General features: G+C 39.9%; 1 protein-coding gene across 2 annotated transcripts in view; it reads left to right on the forward strand.

Moving 5' to 3' along the window:
- b4galt2 (UDP-Gal:betaGlcNAc beta 1,4- galactosyltransferase, polypeptide 2) overlaps positions 1 to 20,096 on the forward strand; it is a 391,100-nt gene that overhangs the window by 22,881 nt on the left and 348,123 nt on the right. For both annotated transcript variants that reach the window (XR_009514727.1, XM_059984119.1), the window contains exon 2: positions 18,658 to 19,045. Coding sequence is in view for 1 of the 2 variants with exons in the window: in XM_059984119.1 (XP_059840102.1) it covers positions 18,733 to 19,045 (313 nt within the window). In the remaining variant the exon portion in view is untranslated. The remainder of the gene's footprint in view (positions 1 to 18,657; positions 19,046 to 20,096) is intronic.

Consider the following 20,096-nt stretch of genomic DNA (forward strand, 5'->3'; position numbering starts at 1 on the left):
TCTTGGATGATTGCTCTGTGGACATCTGCACTCGCTTTAATTCTGCATCTCTCTGTGACTCTTATAACAGTGCAGAGGTCCACAGATTAATGTATTAACAAGGCCCAACATCTTAAGAAACCACAGCTCATCCTCCATCAGGTGAGGTTGCAGCCTTCCGGACTCTACCTTGAACTCTACAATTTCAGGTAACTCGTTTCTCTGTGTGGGAACTGGCCAGTTCTTCTGGACGTCCTCCATCTGTAATATTGGCTGAAGTTCTCTGACTCTCTGCAGAAGCACTGCCAGATCTCTTAAGCATTTCCTGCTTCAGCTCACAGCTTTTACACTCTGCTGTTCTTGTTCTGTCTGCCAACTGCTCTCATTTCTGAGTTTGTGTGCTTATTTATTCATTGTCTTTCTATCTATCTTTGTCTTAATTCTACACTTGTTGAACTGCCAACAGGATGACTACATCTACTGCTCATACCCACAGCACCTCGGCCTCGCTCAATTGGAGATACTCTTCTGTCCCTGTACAGCCCTTCCCCAGCATAACAGAAGGTGTGCTGGGAGCAGCAGATTGTAGGGCCAGACAACTGCTAGTAACCCTGAAGCATCTGTAATTATGTTTAGCCACAAGTGTTGAGTCAATGATCCACCCCAGTTTCCTCCTGAGAGGAAGGTGAAATTCTAACCCTTTAACTCATTTTAGTTATGGATCGGTATGTTTTGCATTGTTCATGGATACATACCAGAACTTATCACATGCGGGACTTGATACATCAGTATGGTCAACTTCACCTCGCGTTACTACCTAAAAAGTTGAAAGCTGCCTCAGTTGAATACTCTCCAAGTTCACCTTCAAGAAGTTTCTCAATACTATCTAGGACAAAGTCGTCCACTTGAGTGGCACAACATCTTCCACCTTAACATTCCAGTCCTCTGTGACCACCATTTTGTATTTGCTCTTTGTATGATCTACATGCTGTAGTGAAACAGTTTGCCAAGGTTTCATGTTTATTATTACAGTCTTATATGACGTGAAATATATTGTTTTGTAGTAGCAGTATGGTGCAAAGTCATAAAATCACTATAAATTACAAAATAAGTAATGCAAAAGATAGGAATAATGAGGTAGCACCCACAGGTCATACAGAAATCTGATGGTGGAGGGGAAGAAGCTGTTCCTTAATCATTAAGTGTGGCTCTTCAGATTGCTGATGGTAATAGAACAATAAACATTGGTATATCGAAATAAAGAATATTGTCAGTTGATCATCGAAGTATTGTTTAGAGTTCAACGCACAAGCATGTCTGAGGATATGAAAAACAGTTCTGGCCTGCCATACTGCCAGCCAGTTTGAATTCTGTCAGCTATTATACAGCTAATCTCCACCAGCATCTATATAAACTGTTGAGTAAACGAACAAACTATTCAGACCACAAAATAAAGATGTACTAATTGTTTCTGATATTTAAAATCAGTGTCAACAGCTCTTCAAAAGGGAGCATGCAATTATTAGAAATGGTTAACAGTTCCGATAAATTACGTGCGCGGTTATGTCACTGTATTTCAGCATTGATTGGAAGCTGATAGTGAAGATCAGAGTTTGAGGATGATGTAAATTGGTGAGATTAATTTAGGATTAAAGTCTTTGGATAGCATTAACGATTTAATACATCAGATTTGTATGCTTGTAGTTGGCAATATTTCCAGATGTCACAAGAACTCTGGCCTTTGATTTGGCATTAATGAACTTTCTAAGGGACCTATGATAGTTAACTTTCTGGAGAGAGTGATGAACCTTTATCTAGCCTGGTGCAAACTATTTCTTCTCAATTGTCTGCCTGGGCAAATTTACCTATGGGGGTAGATGAATTTGGAATGGCTAGCTTACTGTAAATCCCACCTTGCTTGATCTTGCGGAAGCTGTCACTTTTATAACATTTTACTTTTATACCCTATCTATAAAAGTCAAGATTTTTATTTTGAATAGACAAAGATCTTACAATGTCTCATATTAGAAGCGAAATTGAACTTGGGATGGATTAGTGAAAACTAAAGACTTTAACACCAAGAGCTCCATCCATATGCATCTTGAATTGGTTGCTTAATAATCAAAATTTGATCTCCATTTTCAGACATCTGAATTGACAGTGAAGTTGCATGTGGCTGGTATCTTATCTTGTGTTTGGTCCATGGTAATTGCTTTGGAGATCGTAGGAACTCTCCAAACATGCAGTTGGCTGAAATTGGTTTTCAGTGTTCCTTGAACATTACATGATCACATTAGCTGCCCTATACAATTCTTCTGTGACAGCATTAGGAAAAGGAGAAGGAATGTGTATGTAAAATATACAGAGAGGATGGGAGACATAAGTTTTATTATGGTAACTGCACATTGTGAAATGTTTTCTGATTGCATGAATGTCTAGAATTGCTTTGGAGTAACATTCAGGAGCTGAATGAGGAAGTTGGGTCTGTTCCAATTAATTTTCTTCCTTTCATATGGAATGTGTCTTCAAGGCAGTTATACTCGACAGTCATGGACAGTTATCCTTACAATGAGAATTCTCCTTACATTAATTGACTTGAACTCGTTTTGAATTGACCTCCCTTTCCTGGGTTTTGCACCAAGAACATTTTTTTCTAATCACAGCATGGAATTTGATAGTTTAACTGCAAGGTAGATGGTGGCAGGCATCCACTTCTAAGAAAGAATATGTCTGGTGATAATCTGCAGTGGGAATCCTTGTTTTTGTTTCAATTTGATCTCATTTTCATCCATTCTTAAGCCAGAAGTTTATTAAGCCATTCAGATATCCCCATTACTGTACCAGGTGGCAGCAACAGCATGAGTGATGGTCAGATTGCCCCAGTCTACATGATTCAGCTGTTCATGGTGCATTTGGGAAAAGCAATGTAGATTACTACTACCATTATTATGATTGTAGAAGTGAAGCCAAGGGTTGAGTGCAGAGTTCTACTCCTTCACTCACTATTGTGGAGTTAGCCAGTTTGGGAGATTGCCGTCTTTTTCTGAAACTCGGCATGTTATTTTCCACATCTTCCATTCCTTAGTGGAAGCAAGGCATCTATGATCTAAACAAGAAAGTAAGTGAGTGCGCAGTATTGAAACAGAAATTCATGTGCAACTTGGGTCAATATCTGCTTCATAACATAATGCTTCAGTGGATGCACTGAATTGCCCTGTAATCTAAATGCTTTATTTAAGGTTTAGTTTGTTCAGAAAAGGTCATTGGTTATGTATTTTCAGCAACTTATGTTTGGGCGGGTGCACATGGAAGGAAGAGGTTCTAATCATTAATAACTTGATCCCAAAATAGTAAATGTCTAAATGAAACCCCATGGGAGATTTTCGTCCAAGCATGACTGTTTTCTTTCACTAATCTGTTTGGCTTTAACAACTGGTGTTGAGATCTGATCAGCTCAGCAGATTCCACCATTCATTCACAAAGTGCTACAATACTTCAAAAGAAATTTTATTATGAGAGGTAATGATAGAATTGAAAAAGTCATAGCAATCATAAATTACTTTTTAAACGTCATTAAAGTGATGCAATGATACTTTCATATTTCTGTATTTCACGGTCTATTCAAATCTACCCCAGACACAGGAAAGTCATCTTTCTTTCTGGCTATCGATCTTAAAACATTTTGTCCATTCTCAATACAGTTTGTTTGAAGTCAGATGTGTCCATTGTACAATTGCATGTTGTCCAGTACTGACTGATGTTAACTTAAAAACCTCAGATATTGGCAACAAGGAGTAACACTCACAAAATGCTGAAAGAACTCAGGAGGTGAGATAGCAGCTATAGAAAGTAATGAAGTGTTGGCATTTTAGGCCAACACACTTCATGAGGGCCTGATGAAGTGTCTCAGCCCAAAATGTCAACACTTTATTCCTTTCCATTTATGCTGCCCGATGTGTTAAATTCCTTCGTCATTTTGTGCGTGTTACTTTGGATTTCCAACAACTGTAGAATCTCTTGTGTATATTGGAAATAGGAAGCATAGATTTAACTGATGTGTGCACAGCTCTACTTGGAACTGCTGTAGAGATGTCAGTGTAATTCTGCCCAATGTACCTGATATTTGCAAAATCCATATGGATTAATGTCTGACTTAATACCTTTTATTTGTTTTGTGCTCCTTTTGACCAAAATGGATCCAGAGGATTTAATTTGCCAATGCAGAGTATCTGCCCAAACTTCTCCCTCCATCGAGGACCTTGACAGGGGAATGGAATGCTTGTTTCATTTGGTTCAAATAGCTGATCAAACTTGCAAACAGAAATTTGTCTGAAGATGTGTCAATGTTCTATAAATAACAAAAGAAATAATTTCTTTCTTCTTGCTCCACCTGAGGCGGCATTCATGAGGCATGAACAATGGAAACAGGAGAGTTTTCTGACTCAAAGTGAAACAGTGAGACAATTTATATCCACTTGAACATGATCACGGCAGGACTTGTACATGTACGCGACAAAGAAGTAGACAGGAAAAATCATGGTGGACACTACTCACCCTGCAAACTGCCTTCTTCAAACACTCCCTTCTGGAAAGCACCATAAGTCTATTAAAACAAAAACTTCAAGCCATCTTAAAAGTTACTTCCCCCAGGCAGTTAATCTGATCCATTCTAGTTGGCCCTCCCAGCTATAACTCAGTCATTGAGTTATAAACACATTTAACCACTTTTTAAAAAGCTGTTTACATTGTAAATACATTTTTGTATTTATGTATTTATACACTTCTTTTCATATCCATACTTTAATCTCCAACGTTATTTTTTAGATGATTCTTCGTTCTTTATAACTATAGAATAATGTTGTTGTTACATGTCGTGCCTTGACCAACACACCACAGCAAGTACCCAACACATGTAAATGTATATGGCAAGTAAGGTTGTTCCTTGCACGCTGGTTTGAGATTATGCTTTCGCAATTTATATCTGCTGGGGTAATGCCACACCACCTGGTTCAGGAACAGTTATTTACCCATCAACAATCAGGCTCTTGAACCAAAGGGTTTATTCAAGTTCAACTTATTCAAGTTCACACATCATTGAAATGTTCACACAGCCTATGAACTCACTTTCAAGGACCCCTCATATCATGTTTTGTATGTATTCTTTTGTAGTGTATTTGCACAGTTTGTTGTCTTTTGCACCTTGATTGGGGCAGTCATTCTTTGATTCTTTTGTGTTTCTTATATTTACTGTGAATGCCCGCAAGAACACGAATGTCACCATTGAATATGTACTTTGATAATAAATTTACTTCGAACTGTGTGTCATTTCAATTTTTGGGTTCAAATTCAATACGATGTTCTGATCTTGTAGCCTTTTAACTTAAAGAAGGCACTTCCTAATAATTGCACTGACATGTGATTTAGTTGGTGCAGTTTAAAAGCTGTCAAATTCAAATCAGTGTTCAGATTTTTAATACTGAATGTATTAATTCTTTGATTACTGTGCATTTGTAAGTACAGTGGATTCTGGTTAATTGGTCCATGGGTTAATCGGGGCAGTCGCTTATTTGGGACAATTCTTAAAGAACAAAAAAAAGTATTGATAAAGAAGCCAGAATTCTCTTTGTTTATTTGGGACACTATGCTGCTTATTTGGGACAGAAGGCTGTTGCCAAACAGAGTCTAATGAGTGTCAGTCGCATGAACTTGTGTGGTCATTAGACATGCTCAGAATGAACAGTTTTTAAATAGTGTCAGTTGTGTGTTTGTGTTCAAAAAGCAGTGATTTCTGTCACTGATATTTGGTGAGAAGTAGGCCCTAAGACAGTTCAGAACTGTTTTGCTCACTGCGGTTTCACACACTCAAGCTTAGAGATGCCAGAAAGAGCCGGGAGTGAAAATAAAACAATTTCACAATTTCAGCATGTTAGGAACTATGAAAAATTTGAAGGTACTGACAATCATATTGAATGCTATAATGAAAATGAAGATTTGGAGGATGCAATAGTCAAAGCATTGCATGTAGGCAGTCCATTATCTGCTCTCGGTGTCTGCCTTAATTGTGTTCATTTACCGTCAATCAAAAGAACCAGGCAGTGTGTTGGTTGTCTGTCCTATCTATTGATGAATGTGAAACCTGTGCAAGACAGCTTTTATAAAATGGAAAAGCCACTGGGACAATTCCACTCTCTCGACCTTGGAAGCCCACCTGTTTTAGCTGTCTTGTGTATGTGTTTGTCGCATGCAAGCACCTCCTGGAGCCACAGCTAAGAGCTTAGTGTCTGGTGAGAAAATTGCCCCAGAATGGACAGGACAAGAACCTTCACGAGAGGTGCACCCCTCCCTCAACACCTCATACACTACAGGGTACACTGCATGAATTCCTTCATTGATAACTATTCCAAATTAATACAGTTTTATAGTACTGCAGTAGAATTTGTAGTGTTCTAAATTGTTCTATATTTCATTTAAATATGTAATTTGTTACTCAGTTAAACAATAGTTTGTTTTTTTAAAATCACTTTTTAACTATTTACGCAAAACTTCGGCTAATTGGGGCAGCTGCTTAATTGGGCCAAAATGTATCGGTCCCAATTAACCAGAATCCACTATATTTCCATCTTAGCTGTTTACAATATTAAATAGTCAAGTCAAGTTTATTGTCATTTCGACCATAAACTGCTGGTACAGTACACAGTAAAAATGAAATAACGTTCTTCCAGAACCCTGGTGCTACATGAAACAACACAAAGCTACACTCGACTTTGTGAAACAGCACACGGCTACAATGGACTACGTAAAACGACATAAAACTGCACTAGACTACAGACCTGCACAGGACTACATAAAGTGCACAAAACAGCGCAGGGCAGTACAATAATTAGTAAACAAGACAATAGGCTCAGTAGAGGACAAATTACAATGTCAGTCTAGACTCTGATAGCTTGGGGGAAGAAACTGTTGCACAGTTTGGTCGTGAGAGCCTGAATGCCCAGATGGCAGGAGGGAGAAGAGTTTGTGTGAGGGGTGCGTGGGGTCCTTCACAATACTGTTAGCTTTGTGAATGCAGCGTGTAGTGTAAATGTCTGTATTAGCAGGAAGAGAGACCCCGATGAACTTCTCAGCTGACTTCACTATCCACTGCAGGGTCTTGCGATCCGAGATGGTGCAGTTTCCGAACCAGGCAGTGATGCAGCTGCTCAGGATGCTCTCAGTACAATCCCTGTAGAATGTGCTGAGGATGGGGGGGGGGGGGGAAGGTGGGAGATGGACTTTTTTCAGAAGGAAAAATAAACTTTTTCCTTCTGTCTTGCCTTTAGTTTTGCCAGATTCTGATTCCAGTCACAAAAGAAACAAAATATGTAGCACCCTGCAACCTTATGAGGATAGTATTGAAATAAAAGTTTACTGTCTTGTGTACCCCTGCTTTAACTGCAACAGTACTTTTCAAGTTTTGACATCATCATTTATCTTTACCACTGGAATGCTCTAAATGGCTAGCATTTTTAAGCAATTCACAGGAAAATTAATGCCTCCCTTCACCTCCAGATGTAGCTACGTTGAAAATGGGTCCAGCTGGCTATTGGTTTTGATCCTCTGCTGAGCAATCCTGACTCGCCCCGAGTCATTTTATTTACACCATGTGAACAACTTCAGTTTTCAAAGTCTAATTCCATGGACGTCTTAAAGTGACAGTTTTGTGCACATCACGTTTGACGTACTTTACATCTACAGAGGAAGTATTGAATGTACTTCACAGAGTGCCAGACAGTGTTAAGTCATTCATTTTTGCAGGTAAAAGACGTGCAGTGTATTAGTGGGCACTTCCATTGACTTTGATTTAAACTACCTTGTAGAGAAATTGTTATTCTTTACAGAATGTAGTCCTGCACTTAATAGCATTAATGTTGCATCTATTTTTAAAATTTATGGATATAAATATACAACATTTCAGCATTTCACCACATTTTAAAAACTACAATTTATGTCATATTTATGGATCGTAGATATGTATCTAGTGCAAGGGTTCAGGAGAACAAAAATTCTGCTTCAGTATGTAGTTGCAACTCTTGTTATTTCCCTCACCTGCCTATATTATCAGGCAGGTAACATCACTGCACCTTTTTATGTGATTATTCAGCCTGTCAATATCAATGGCCTTGGAATTAATAATTTCTCAGACTTTGACCCAATTCAGCTCACCCTCATTGACCATACAGAAACTGCAGTTTTTAGCTGCAATTTCAAAGTGACATTACAGTGTGCACCACAATTTATATAAGATGTACCTACAAAGAACTACTGAATGCAGCTCAAATCCATTCACGCAGTGTCATGCAGTGATAATTACACATTGTTAGAGGTTAAGCTGTCAGTTTTACATTTAATGATTTTTTGAATGTGCTTTATTGGGAAGTTGTTTGGAACTCAGACATCTCTCGGTGTTATCAAAACCTTGATAATATCTCTCCCTTCATCTTCAGCATTTTTATATTGTATATCATTCTACATACTGCAGTCTGAATTTAAAACTATTTAAAAAAATACATGAAAAGGAGTATATATAAATAACATTCATTGGTGGTTTCCATTCAGAGAATGCAGTTGTGGAATGTAATTTCCAAACCTCAGATTTTTAAAAGAAGTGGGAATTTGGGTAACAAAATGCGGAATTTGAGTTGTTCAATCGATGGAAGTTAAAGGTCTTGACAGGATGATGTAGAATTGTTGTGGCCTTTCATCTCGTGGAGTCTACGTTGACTCTTTGTAAACTACACAGATTTAAATTCAAAATTGTTTTAATCTCAATTCCATTGTACAAATGTGAAGGAGAATGAAATAATTGTTACTCCAGATCTGATGCAGCACAAAGAATCACAATAAGATAAAGAACACAATAATAAAAAAGAGGCCCAATAAATATAAACACACTAATAGTGCGCCCATAAAGTGACAGTAGGCATGGTGGTATCTGTACATAAGGTGACTCTGACAGGAAATGTTAACCCCTAGTGTTTGGCGTTGTGGAGGGGTGGGTTAGTGGCTGGAGGTGTTGATCAGCTTTACTGCGTGGGGAGAGTTAGTGTTTTTCAGTAGCGGTCCTAGCGTGGCTACTGCTTAGCCGCCTCCCTGATGCGGGTGAGCAGGCTGGCTGTGATCCTTCATGATGTTACAGACTCTTCTCCAGCACCCTTCTGTATATATGTTCTTCATGGTGGGTAGGGTGGCACCACTGATACGTTGGGCAGTTTTGCCTACCTGTAGAAGAGCTTTCCTCTCTGCCACAGTGCATTTTCCATGCCGTGAGGTGATGCAATGTGTCAGGATGCTCTCTATGTTACATCTGTAGAATGATGCGAGTATAGATGTGCATAGTCCAGTTCTCTTCTGCCGCCTCAGAAAGTCGAGGTGTTGGTTTCCTGATTATGTAGAATATGTTCTGGGACCATGTCAGGTTGTACGAGGTGTTTGCAGTTTCCACTGCTGTGCTGCTGGTGTAAAGATGAGTGCAAGTTCTCCTTTAGTTGTTAACCATCTTGTTGACATCAAGGAAGAAACTATTTGCCTGGCACCAGGCCTCGCGCTCTTCCACCTCCTCTCTCGAGGTCATCTGATCATTGTTGCTGATGAGTCCCACCACTGTAGTGTCACTTGAAAGTGTGATTACTTGCATGTTTGGCCATGCAGTCACGTGTGAGCAGTGTGCACAGCAAAGGGCTCCTCCATACAATCCTGGATGATATGGAGGGAGGAGTGGTAATATTGCTGTTGTTGAAAAACAGCGTGTCCTTCGATTTAGTGGGGAACAATGGTTTCTTCCAATAACACGTTTTTCGCACATCAGATGGCACATAATATTGCAGATACTTGATAAAATTGTTCTCTCTCACACACTTGCAGACTTGATATTGTTCAAATTGTACAGGTCCCTTCCCTTTGCCAAGCAATCCCTATTTCTGTCACCCTTCCTCTATATGTCACTGGTGCTGTCACAGAATGGGCTGACCATGGTAAGTTGCCATTTCAGTCCAGGTTTCATTTCCATACCCAACTTCCCACCCTGCATCTCCACCACTCCCTAGTCCAGGAGCCACACGGTCTGAAGGTTGTAGATTAGCGTAAATTTCCCAAGCTTCTAAGTCCTCAGGGGAATTTTTACCGGCCCACCTGGTGTCAGCAGATTGTGGTCTCCGGGGTGTCGGGGTCAGCATCATTCAGCATGCACCTGTCTCCTGTGCCATCTCTGATACCAAGCAGTGTCTGTGTGGGGGGCATGCTGGCCTCCTTGTCACTGCACCTGTCCTCGTTCCTTTAAGATCAGGTGGCTGCTGCTGTGAAACTGCCACCCACTGCTGTAAGAATTCACCCAGACCCATGGACTTTTGAATCCATGGACCATGAAGCAAGACATTTCCAACCCTGAGTTACTGCACACGAAGAACGCAGTTTTAATCATCAGTGCGGCTTATGTTGTTCACATCTAGTCATGTTTACTTGAGCTTATTATCTGAAGGGTCAGAGCTAGGTTTGCAGTTAACTCAGTGGCCTAGCATTGGTCAAGTTGTCGACCATGGACGTTGCTCCTTAGCTGTCTACATGATACACAAGCCAGGGCAGTACGATATGGAGAGCAAGTTGTCGCTCATGTTGCAAGCTCCCCTCTCCACACAACTGATGAATCCAAAACAATGCCAAAGGCCAATACAGTTTGGCACCCTAGGTGTTGCAGGAGTTGCTTCGAACTTAATGTAAGACTGTCTTAGAGATTCCAGCTCCAGATTTTCTCCTAGGCATTGACTCTGGAAGCCTTCCCTGTGAGTGGGTTTATATACAGCCGCAAGGCAGTGGAGGTTTGAGGTCAGAGTTTTCTTTCTCCCATATGAGCTGCCAACCATGGCTGTCATTTCCATCTGCCTGAAGCCATTGGTTTTAAGGTGCAAGCAGCCCGGCTTTGACCTTTCTTTGGTCAGTAGAAATGGTTCTGCTGGGCTTAATAGCTAAGCCACACATGAAGACCAGGAGCTGGACATGATCGGCAGAGGCTATTTGAGGCACACACCTTTGGGAGCATTTAATAGATAGTGGGTGCTTATTCCCACTACCATGCCTCAGCTATAATGACTTTAAGGAATCGCAGCTAATTATTACTTGAGTTTCAGAAACAAGGTTGTCATTTGTTGATTGAGTGAGTGCCCTTGAACAAAAAAGCCTACAAAAGGTAATGGATACAGCTCAACCCATCACAGATAAAACCCTCGCCACCATTGAGCAAATCTATAAGGAGTGCTGTCACAGGAAAGCAGCATCTATTATCAGGGACACACACCACCCAGGCCTCATGACTCACACCAGTTTCAGGAACAGTTATTACCTCTCAACCGTCAGGCTCTTGAACGAAAGGGGATAACTTAACTCAACTTCACTTGCTCCATCACTGAACTGTTCCCACAACCTGTGGACTCACTTTCAAAGACTCTCCATCTCATGTTCTTGATATTCATTCGTACTTATTCTTATTTCTAGTTTTATTTTTTTCTCCGCTCCAGCTGGTAAAACCTGAGATGTGGGCATATCCAAGCACACTCAGTTTTCAATTGCTGGGAACCTTCAGACTATTCTAGTGGTGTTTGGCATTGTGACTTTCTGAAGATTTACATATCTATTGCTGTGTAGGTCTAATTGTTTAGTGCCGTTGTGTAGGGACTTTGGGAAGATAGCAGTTGTAGGTATTACTATTGGAACAGTGTAAACCCTGTTCACGTTCCATAGTCTGTCAATTTTCTCTTTTAATTCAGCATATTTGTGTTGTTTTCACTTACTGGTTTCTGTATGTTGTGTGTGTTTGGAATGGCTCTATCTATTAAGTTGTTCTTGCCTGTTTATCCTGCAGTATTTTATCAGAACAGTTATTATGGATTGTCCTATTGTAATAGTGGATTGGTCATAATATAATTTGACTCTAAAATTGAATCAGACTTGTGGTTATAGTAAGGTATGGTATTTTTGATGAGTTTGTATTTAAAGCAAGGTGATGTTTGTTTCTTGATTGTGCCTGTGTAAGTGATCAGATTGAGTTAAACTGCGCAACGCACACAAAATGCTGTAGGAGCTCAGCAGCATCCATGGAAAAAAAGTACAGTTGCCGGGACTCTTCGGCAGGACTGGAGAAAAAAGAGTAGATTTGGTGGGGGGAGAGGAGAGAGAAAAATGCCAGGCGATAGGCAAAACTTGGAAAGGGAGGGATAAAGGAAAGAGCTAGGAAGTTGATTGGTGAAAGAGACAGAAGGCCATGGAAGAAAGAAGAAAAGGAGGGCACTTCACCTGTGAGCCATATTCAGTGTTCAGTACTCCCAGTGTGGTGAGGAGCACCAGAGGGAGGCGGTGGGTGGGCAAGGAGATAACATGAGAGGGGGACAAGGGGATGGAGAATGATGAAGGGGGGTGGGGATGGAGGTATTACTGGAAGTTTGAGAAATTGATGTTCATGCCATCAGGTTGGAGACTACCCAAATGGAATATAAGGTGGTGTTCTTCCCACCTAAGTGTGGTCTTATCTCAACAGTGGAGGAGGCCATGGATGGACATATCAGAATGGGAATGGGAAGTGGAATTAAAATGGGTGACCATTGGGAGATCCTGGTTATTCTGGTGGATGCAGTGTAGATGCTCAGTGAAGCATTCTCTCAATCTACGTTGGGTCTCACTGATATACAAGAGGCCACACTGGGAGTACTGAACACTGAATATGGCTTACAGGTGAAGTGTCGCCTCACCTGGAAGGACTGTTTGGGACCCTGCCAGGAGGGAAATCAGTGGGGAGGGATGATTGGAGAAGGGAGTCATGTAGGGAACGATTCCTGTGGAAAGCAGAAACTGGGGAGGGGGAGGGAAAGATGTGTTTGGTGGTGGGATCTAGTTGGAGGTGGCGGAAGTTTCAGGGAATTATGTGCTGGACGTGGGGGCTGGTGAGGTGGTAGGTAATGCCTCCACCACCCCCCCCCCCACTTCACCATTTCCCATCCTCTTCTTCCTCTCTCATGTTATCTCCTTGCTCACCCATCGCCTCTCTCTGGGGCTCCTCACCACCCTCCCGCCCTTCCTTTTTTCTTTCTTCCATGGCCTTCTGTCTCTTTCACTAATCAACTTCCTAGCTCTTTGCTTCATCCCTCCTCCTCTAAGTTTCACCTATCGCCTGTCATTTCTCTCTCCCCTCCCCACCACCTTTCAAATTTCCTCCTCAGCTTTTTTTCTCCACTCCTGAGCATTGACTGTACTCTTTTCCACAGGTGCTACCTGGCCTGCTGAGTTCCACCAGCATTTTGTGTGTGTTGCTCAGAATTTGTAGATTTTATCTTGTTTGTGTTTTGAGTTAAACTGCTGCAGGATCCTGTAATGCTTTGGATTGTTTCTGGTTTCTCTTGGCATTTTCTGCATTTATTGTCTTGAATTTTGTTGGTCTTGTATTATGTATCTTTGATAAATGTTTTTGTGTTAGCTACTTCTTATTGCTACAAGGAAACCCTCTTTCTGGGAAGATGCCTCCGATTCTGAGGCAGACGTTCACTGCTTCTTTGACATCCAGTCTGCTCGGATTGTGAGGATGTCTTCCATAGAGGGTCATCCGCTGGTTAATTTTTTCTTCTACAGTGATAATTCCTTCATTTTTCTGGTTTGTGCTTTCATTTATATTTAGTGGTGTGTACTGCTTATCAGAATTACATGTACTTGCATGGGGTGCTAAATCCTGTTTATTGTTGATGAACATATATCGTTAGTTTTCTCTGACTGTTGTGTAAATTGTTTTATGTCTGCCATTCTCCTTCCTCCTTCTGTCCTAGGCAGTGTCAATCGAAGTGCATTCAGGTGTACATAGTGTTTTCTAAAATTTGTCATTTCAGTTCTTCCTTGTAAATTTTCCAGATCGGTTTTGGACCAAGATATTATGCCAAAAGAATATGTTAACATAGGTATAGTGGAAGTGTTCATTGCCTTTGTTATATTTTTACTATTGAGCTCTGGCAGATTTTGTTAAGCCTTGAAATACTTTTCTTCGAAAGTTTTCCCTTTATTGTGCTACGATCCATTTCTTTGTTTGTTGCTGTCCCTGATACTGAGGTTTTATATTCATCCATTGGCTGTATTGTATCCTGCTGCTCTGCTTTGTATTCTACTAGTTCTATTGCATCTTTCTTTATGTTTAATGTTCTGCATTTATCCGGTCCAAAGTTCATGTTTATATCTTTCGAAAATAGTTCTATTATTTGAACTAATTGCTTTAGCTTTACTGATGAAGGGGCGTATAATTTCAAATTGTCGATGTATAGAAAGTGTGTCAAGGTATAATTTGTTTGGTTGTATCTTATTTGATACCCTATTTTCATTTGATTCAGTAAATTAGCAGGTTTAAAGCTAAATAAAACCATATTATTATTATTATTATTATTTTTCATTGTCTTGTATTTGCACAGTTTGTTGTCCTTTACACATTGATTGTCCATCCCTTTTGGTGGATGGTCTCACATTGATTTTATTGTGTATCTACTGTGAATGCCCAAAAGAAAATGAATCTCAGGGTTGTATCTGGTGACATATGTACTTTGGTAATAAATTTACTTTGAACTTTGCACTTTGACTTTATACTTGTTAACATTTTTAAAAGGAATGTGAGAGTGATATTGGAAATAGAAATGTTAAGAATAACCCTAAAGCTTTAGGATGCAATAACAATTATAAATCATTCTACTAAAATTAACGATGACTGCATTTGATTGAAAGCAAGACATTTAATTGTTCAGATTTGTCTGAAGTTCCTTTGCTGGAGAGGAATGTTATCAGAGATGCTACACTTACTTGCAGGTTATACAGGAGGATGGATACCACTTTTGCAGCTGCTGAAAGGCATGTATCAGTAACTAAAGGATCCCAATTGCAGCTTGTCCTTGCATAACAGTTCCTCGCTTGCAGTCAGTGTACAAGATGGTGTAGAGAATATGACAAGTTGGAATCAGGTTTATTATCTCCACTATGTGACGTGAAATTTGTTAGCTTAGCAGCAGCAGTTCAATACAATACATAATCTAACAGAGAGAGAGAGAGAGAAATAATGAATAAAATAAAACAATAATAAATAAGTAAATCAATTACGTATATTAAATAGATTTTAAAAAAATATGTAATAACAGAAATACTGTATATTTTTTTTAAGAAAGTGAGGTAGTGTCCAAAGTTTCAAAGTCCATTTAGGAATCGGATGGTGGAAGGGAAGAAGCTGTTCCTGAATTGCTGAGTGTGTGGCTTCAGGCTTCTATATTTCCTACCTGATGGTGACGATGAGAAAAGGGCATGCCCTGGGTGCTGGAGGTCCTCATTAAAGGACGCTGGCTTTACACTCGGTACTTTGTAGGCTGGTACCCAAGATGGAGCTGACTAGATTTACAACCTTCTGCAGCTTCCTTCAGTCCTGTGCAGTAGCCCCCACCCCCCCACCAGACGTGATGCAGCCTGTCAGAATGCTCTCCACGGTACAGCTATAGAAGGTTTTTGAGTGTATTTACTGCCTTTTCAAACTCCTAATAAAGTATAGCCGCCGTTTTGCTGCCTTTATGCCTACTCTCATTCGTACATTATTGGAAAATGTAACTTTTTTCTTTGTAACAAATTGTTCTTTCCAAAAAAGTAGGTGTTCAGTTTATCTGGCAGTTTCCTCAAAAGAACAGAAATATAGAACTCGTGTGATAAGAACTTATCACAGCTTCACAGAGTTGTTTCTCTTGAATTAGGTGTTTGCGGAATTGTAATTATTGAGAAGTCACCCACACAGAGCCAATGCTTGTGCAGAAAGTTCTCAAAATCTAATGATCTGTTCTAATGATTTCATTTGGGAGAGCGATCGTTTAAAAAAACTTTATTGTTTTTCTTTGAATAGTGCCATTGGATTTTTTTTTCCTTCCATCGTAGAAGTCCATGGGTCATTGTTTGATACCTCTGATGCTATTCTGAAAGTTCAATGTAAATTTTTATATACTACCCTGACATTCATTTTCTTGCGGGCATTCACAGTAAAACAAAGAAATGCAATGGAATCAATGAAAAAAAACTATACAAAGACTGACAAACAACCAATGTGCAAAAGGCAAACTGTGCAAATACTAAAATAATAATAAATAAATAATACTGAGAATATCAGCTGTACCGTCCATAGGTTGTGGAATCAGTTCAGAGCTGAGGTGAGTGAAATTATCCACACTGGTTCAGGAGCCTGATGGTTGAAGGATAATAACCTTTCCTGAACCTGTGGGGCACCGTGGTATCTTACTGGTTAGTACAATGCTCTTCTTGCTCGGGGTGTGGGAGTTAGATTTCCAATTCGACGTCCTCTATAAGGAGTTTGTTTGTATATCCTTTATGTGGAATGTGTGGGTTTTCCCTGGGTACTCTGCTTTCCTCCCACGGTCCAAAGACATACTGGGTAGCTTAGCCGGTCATTGCAACTTGTCTCGTGAGTAGGCCCGGGTTGCTGAGCTGGAAGAGCCTACTCGATGCTGTATTGCTAAATAAATAAACGAACCTGGTGGTGTGGAACCCAAATCTCCTATACGTTCTTCCCAAAGGCAGGTGTGAGAAGAGAGCGTGGCCTGGATAGTGATGATGGATGCTGCTTTCTGGTGGCATTGCTCTGTATCGATGTGCTCAATGGTGGGAGGGCATTTTCCTGTGATGGACTGGGCTTTATCTCCTACTTTTTCCCCAGCAGTCTTGTGCTGAGGAGCTGCTATAATTTATGTGCTCCTGCCCTTGAGCATCATTGTCGTAATTCCGATTCACTGATGATAAAGTAACCATTGAGTCACGGATAGTGGATTCTCAAATACTGCTTTTTATAACCTCACTTGATTGTGTCCAGTAAACAATAATTGTCCAATATTGCCTCCCAGTTAAATTGTTTCTTTTGTTGGACTTTTGCATTGCTCTTAAAAGAATAAGTGTTCAAGAGGAGGAGGGAATTTCCCAAGATGGTTTAGCCAAAACTTATCCCTCCGTCAGGGTTGATTTATTATTGTCACATCTTACTGTTTATAGTGCTACCCATGCTTTGAGCTGGATTAATGTAAAACAATAGCAATGCAGAATGAAGTATAAAAACTAATGAAAAATTGCAGCGCAGCGAACTATAAAGTGCAGGATAATAACAAGACTGATTGTGATGTCTAGAATGCATCATTTCAAATGAGAGCCCTTTTCAAGAGTCTGATAACAATGAGATAGAAGCTATCTTTTAGCCCATCAATACGTGCTTTCAGGTTTTTGAGTTTTCTGCCTGATGGGAGATAGAAGACTAGAGAACATCTGGGATTCTGCTGGCTGCTTCACAGACAAGACTCTGTGAAGGGAGGCTGGTTTCTGTGATGTACTGAGCTGTGTCTACAACTCTGGAGTTTCTTTCAATCACACGCAGAGCAAGCTGTTAGGTGTCCAGGCAGTATGCTTTCTATGTTGCATCAATAAGAGTTGACAAGGACATGCCAAATTACTTTATCCTCCTGAGAAGTAAAGGTGTTGGTGAGCACTCTTAGCCGTGAGAACAACGTAATTCCACAAAATGTATCGTGGAGTTTTGCTGTGCATAAACTGGTGATTCTGTGATCCACTTGATAAGCAATTGATTGCTGTAAAGGAGTTTGGAATGCCCTGACGGTGTGTATCGAAAACATTTATTACCTGTTCAGTTGCACTGATCGGCCAATGAGTTGGAGTTTGAGCAAGATTAATGAAAGGATTTGCAGCAAACATAGTCTGTTTACTTGTCAAACTAAGCAAATTCTCTTTACAAAGCTTATTTAATAAAATTCTGTGATCTACAGCAAGTATACAGCAACTTCTCCAGCTTAAGGAAATGATTTATAGTAAAGTGCAGTGATTGGAAGATATACTACATAGCAAAATATTAGGTGCATCGAATTAGTCCCTGTTGTTTATAGCTTGATGTAGATGATCAGTTGGGTGAGAAGTTAAATTACCCAGTTTTATTCTGGTGGTGAATTACAGTGGTAATACATTCCATGCTTTGAGGATTTGAAAGGTATATGATTGCAAGTTTCCTTTGAGCCTTTCTTTCCTATGAGTTTTCTCTCTTTTGTTTTTTTTTAGCACACTATAGTAATGGAATGGTTTTGTTAAGAGATTGAATCACTGTTATCAACATAATTGGGTAATCTGTATCTTTTTTGTACAAATTTAAAAAGAGTTAGTATAATTCTGCTTTGATACCATTACGTTCTGTTATGCCCACGCCTCAAAACCACAGACAGCTCTGTCGAATACAGAGTGTTCTGCATTCAACCTTTAAAAACAATTTGCAACTTTCCTTCCCAATCTTCCCCCAAACTGATCTTTGAGGGGACCTGATGACACAATAGTTGGGTCTGCTTTTCTTACTTGAGCGAAGTAATGTGGATTATAGGGTGTTAAATAAAGGCATTTGGTGATACTAGACTCTCTGTGATGGCAATCTTTAAAATTACAACATACTTAAAATACATTTTCCCCTCTGCCAAAAGACAAGCTGCTTTTAACTTTTGCATGTGCAGTCCAGTGACGATGCTGAGTTTTTCCCCCCACTTATTGCTCCTGTTTAATGTATTTGAAAGGTTTAATGAGTACACTGTTTTCATTTCACAGGTAGTACTTGGAATGTGTCAGGATCCTTGGAAGACAAGCTGATGTACTGCTCCACTTCCCTGCTGGGTACAGAAAATGACCAGACTGATGTTAGGGAAGACTTTGGAAAGAATATGCAAAGCAGTGCTCTTGCTGTGTCTAGTGCACTTTCTTATAATGACGATCTTCTACTTGGATGTCTACACCCAAAGGTTCGACATATTCAGCCGTTTTAACAGTAGGAATTACTCGAAGATACATCAGTCCTTTAATATCTCAAAGCCCAATGGGACCTCACTAACCATCGTGGGGGGCGAAGATCATTTTGTGTCAAGCAGGAAGTTGGAAAGTAATCTCACAGTCACAAAGAAGCCTTTACCGTTGTGCCCTGATGTTCCACAGGGGTTAGGTAGGATGCTGAATTCAGCTTCTCTCTTTTTTAAAAACAAAAAATTACCTTGTGTGTTGATTTGGAAAAATGCACGGTGATTCTCATTGCCAAGCTATCTGAATTGGGAGCGTGAGTAATGTTGATAATTGATCATTTATTGATTGGTAACTTTATGCTGCAGTGCTTTGAGCAGCTTGTGGAAGAGGCCAAGTTTCCATTTGTATTATTTTTCTCATTCTTTGTAGAATGGCTGCATCATTCTAGCTGAGCTTCTGGAAGCATGGATTAAATTTGGTTTAGAATATATTTCACTTATCTGTCCACATACTCTTTGTCTAAAATGCAAGAAGCAATGCATTATTTTAAAGGAATGGAACTATATAGAAGCATTTCAGCTAGGCATCCAAATGTACACTGGATTATTCTATGTTAAAGATGAGAAGTCAGATAATCTTGTTATGTTACTACAATTGGGATACTCTTGCTGTAGATTTCATGCTTTTGGAATGGAATCAGATTTCAATCCAACAAGATGATTAAAAACAAAATTTCATTGCCTTTTATAGGCTATTAAATATAATGAAAAATTTTTAAAAACCCTGCAGTTAGAAATCTTGATGTGAAAGTAGAAAATATTGGAAACATTCATCGGGCCAGACAGCATCAATGGAAAGAAAAACAATGCTTCAGTTTAATGACCCCTTGTCAGACCTATGACAGAGAAAACAAACTGGTTTTAAATTGCTGAGAGTGAGGGTGAAGGATAGATAGGGCAAAGTGTAGATGAGCACCGCAAGTAGTCGTCCAACAAAGCATTGAAAGAGGTAGTTCCATGAAAATGGAATATTAAAAGGGAAGGCAGTTTGGGTTCAGTACCTAAGGAATGATGTGCTGACCCTGGCGAATGTCCAGAGAAACTTCACAAGAATGTCCCCAGGATTGAAAAGCTTAACATAGGAACATTTGATGTCTCTGGACCTTCAGAGGGATGGAGGCAGGGGAGAATTCTCATTGAAGCCTGCTGAATATGGAAAGACCTGGACAGAGATAGAAGCGGAGAGAGTATTTC

The sequence above is a fragment of the Hypanus sabinus genome, chromosome 11 (genome assembly GCF_030144855.1).
Source record: "Hypanus sabinus isolate sHypSab1 chromosome 11, sHypSab1.hap1, whole genome shotgun sequence".
Lineage (NCBI taxonomy): Eukaryota > Metazoa > Chordata > Chondrichthyes > Myliobatiformes > Dasyatidae > Hypanus > Hypanus sabinus.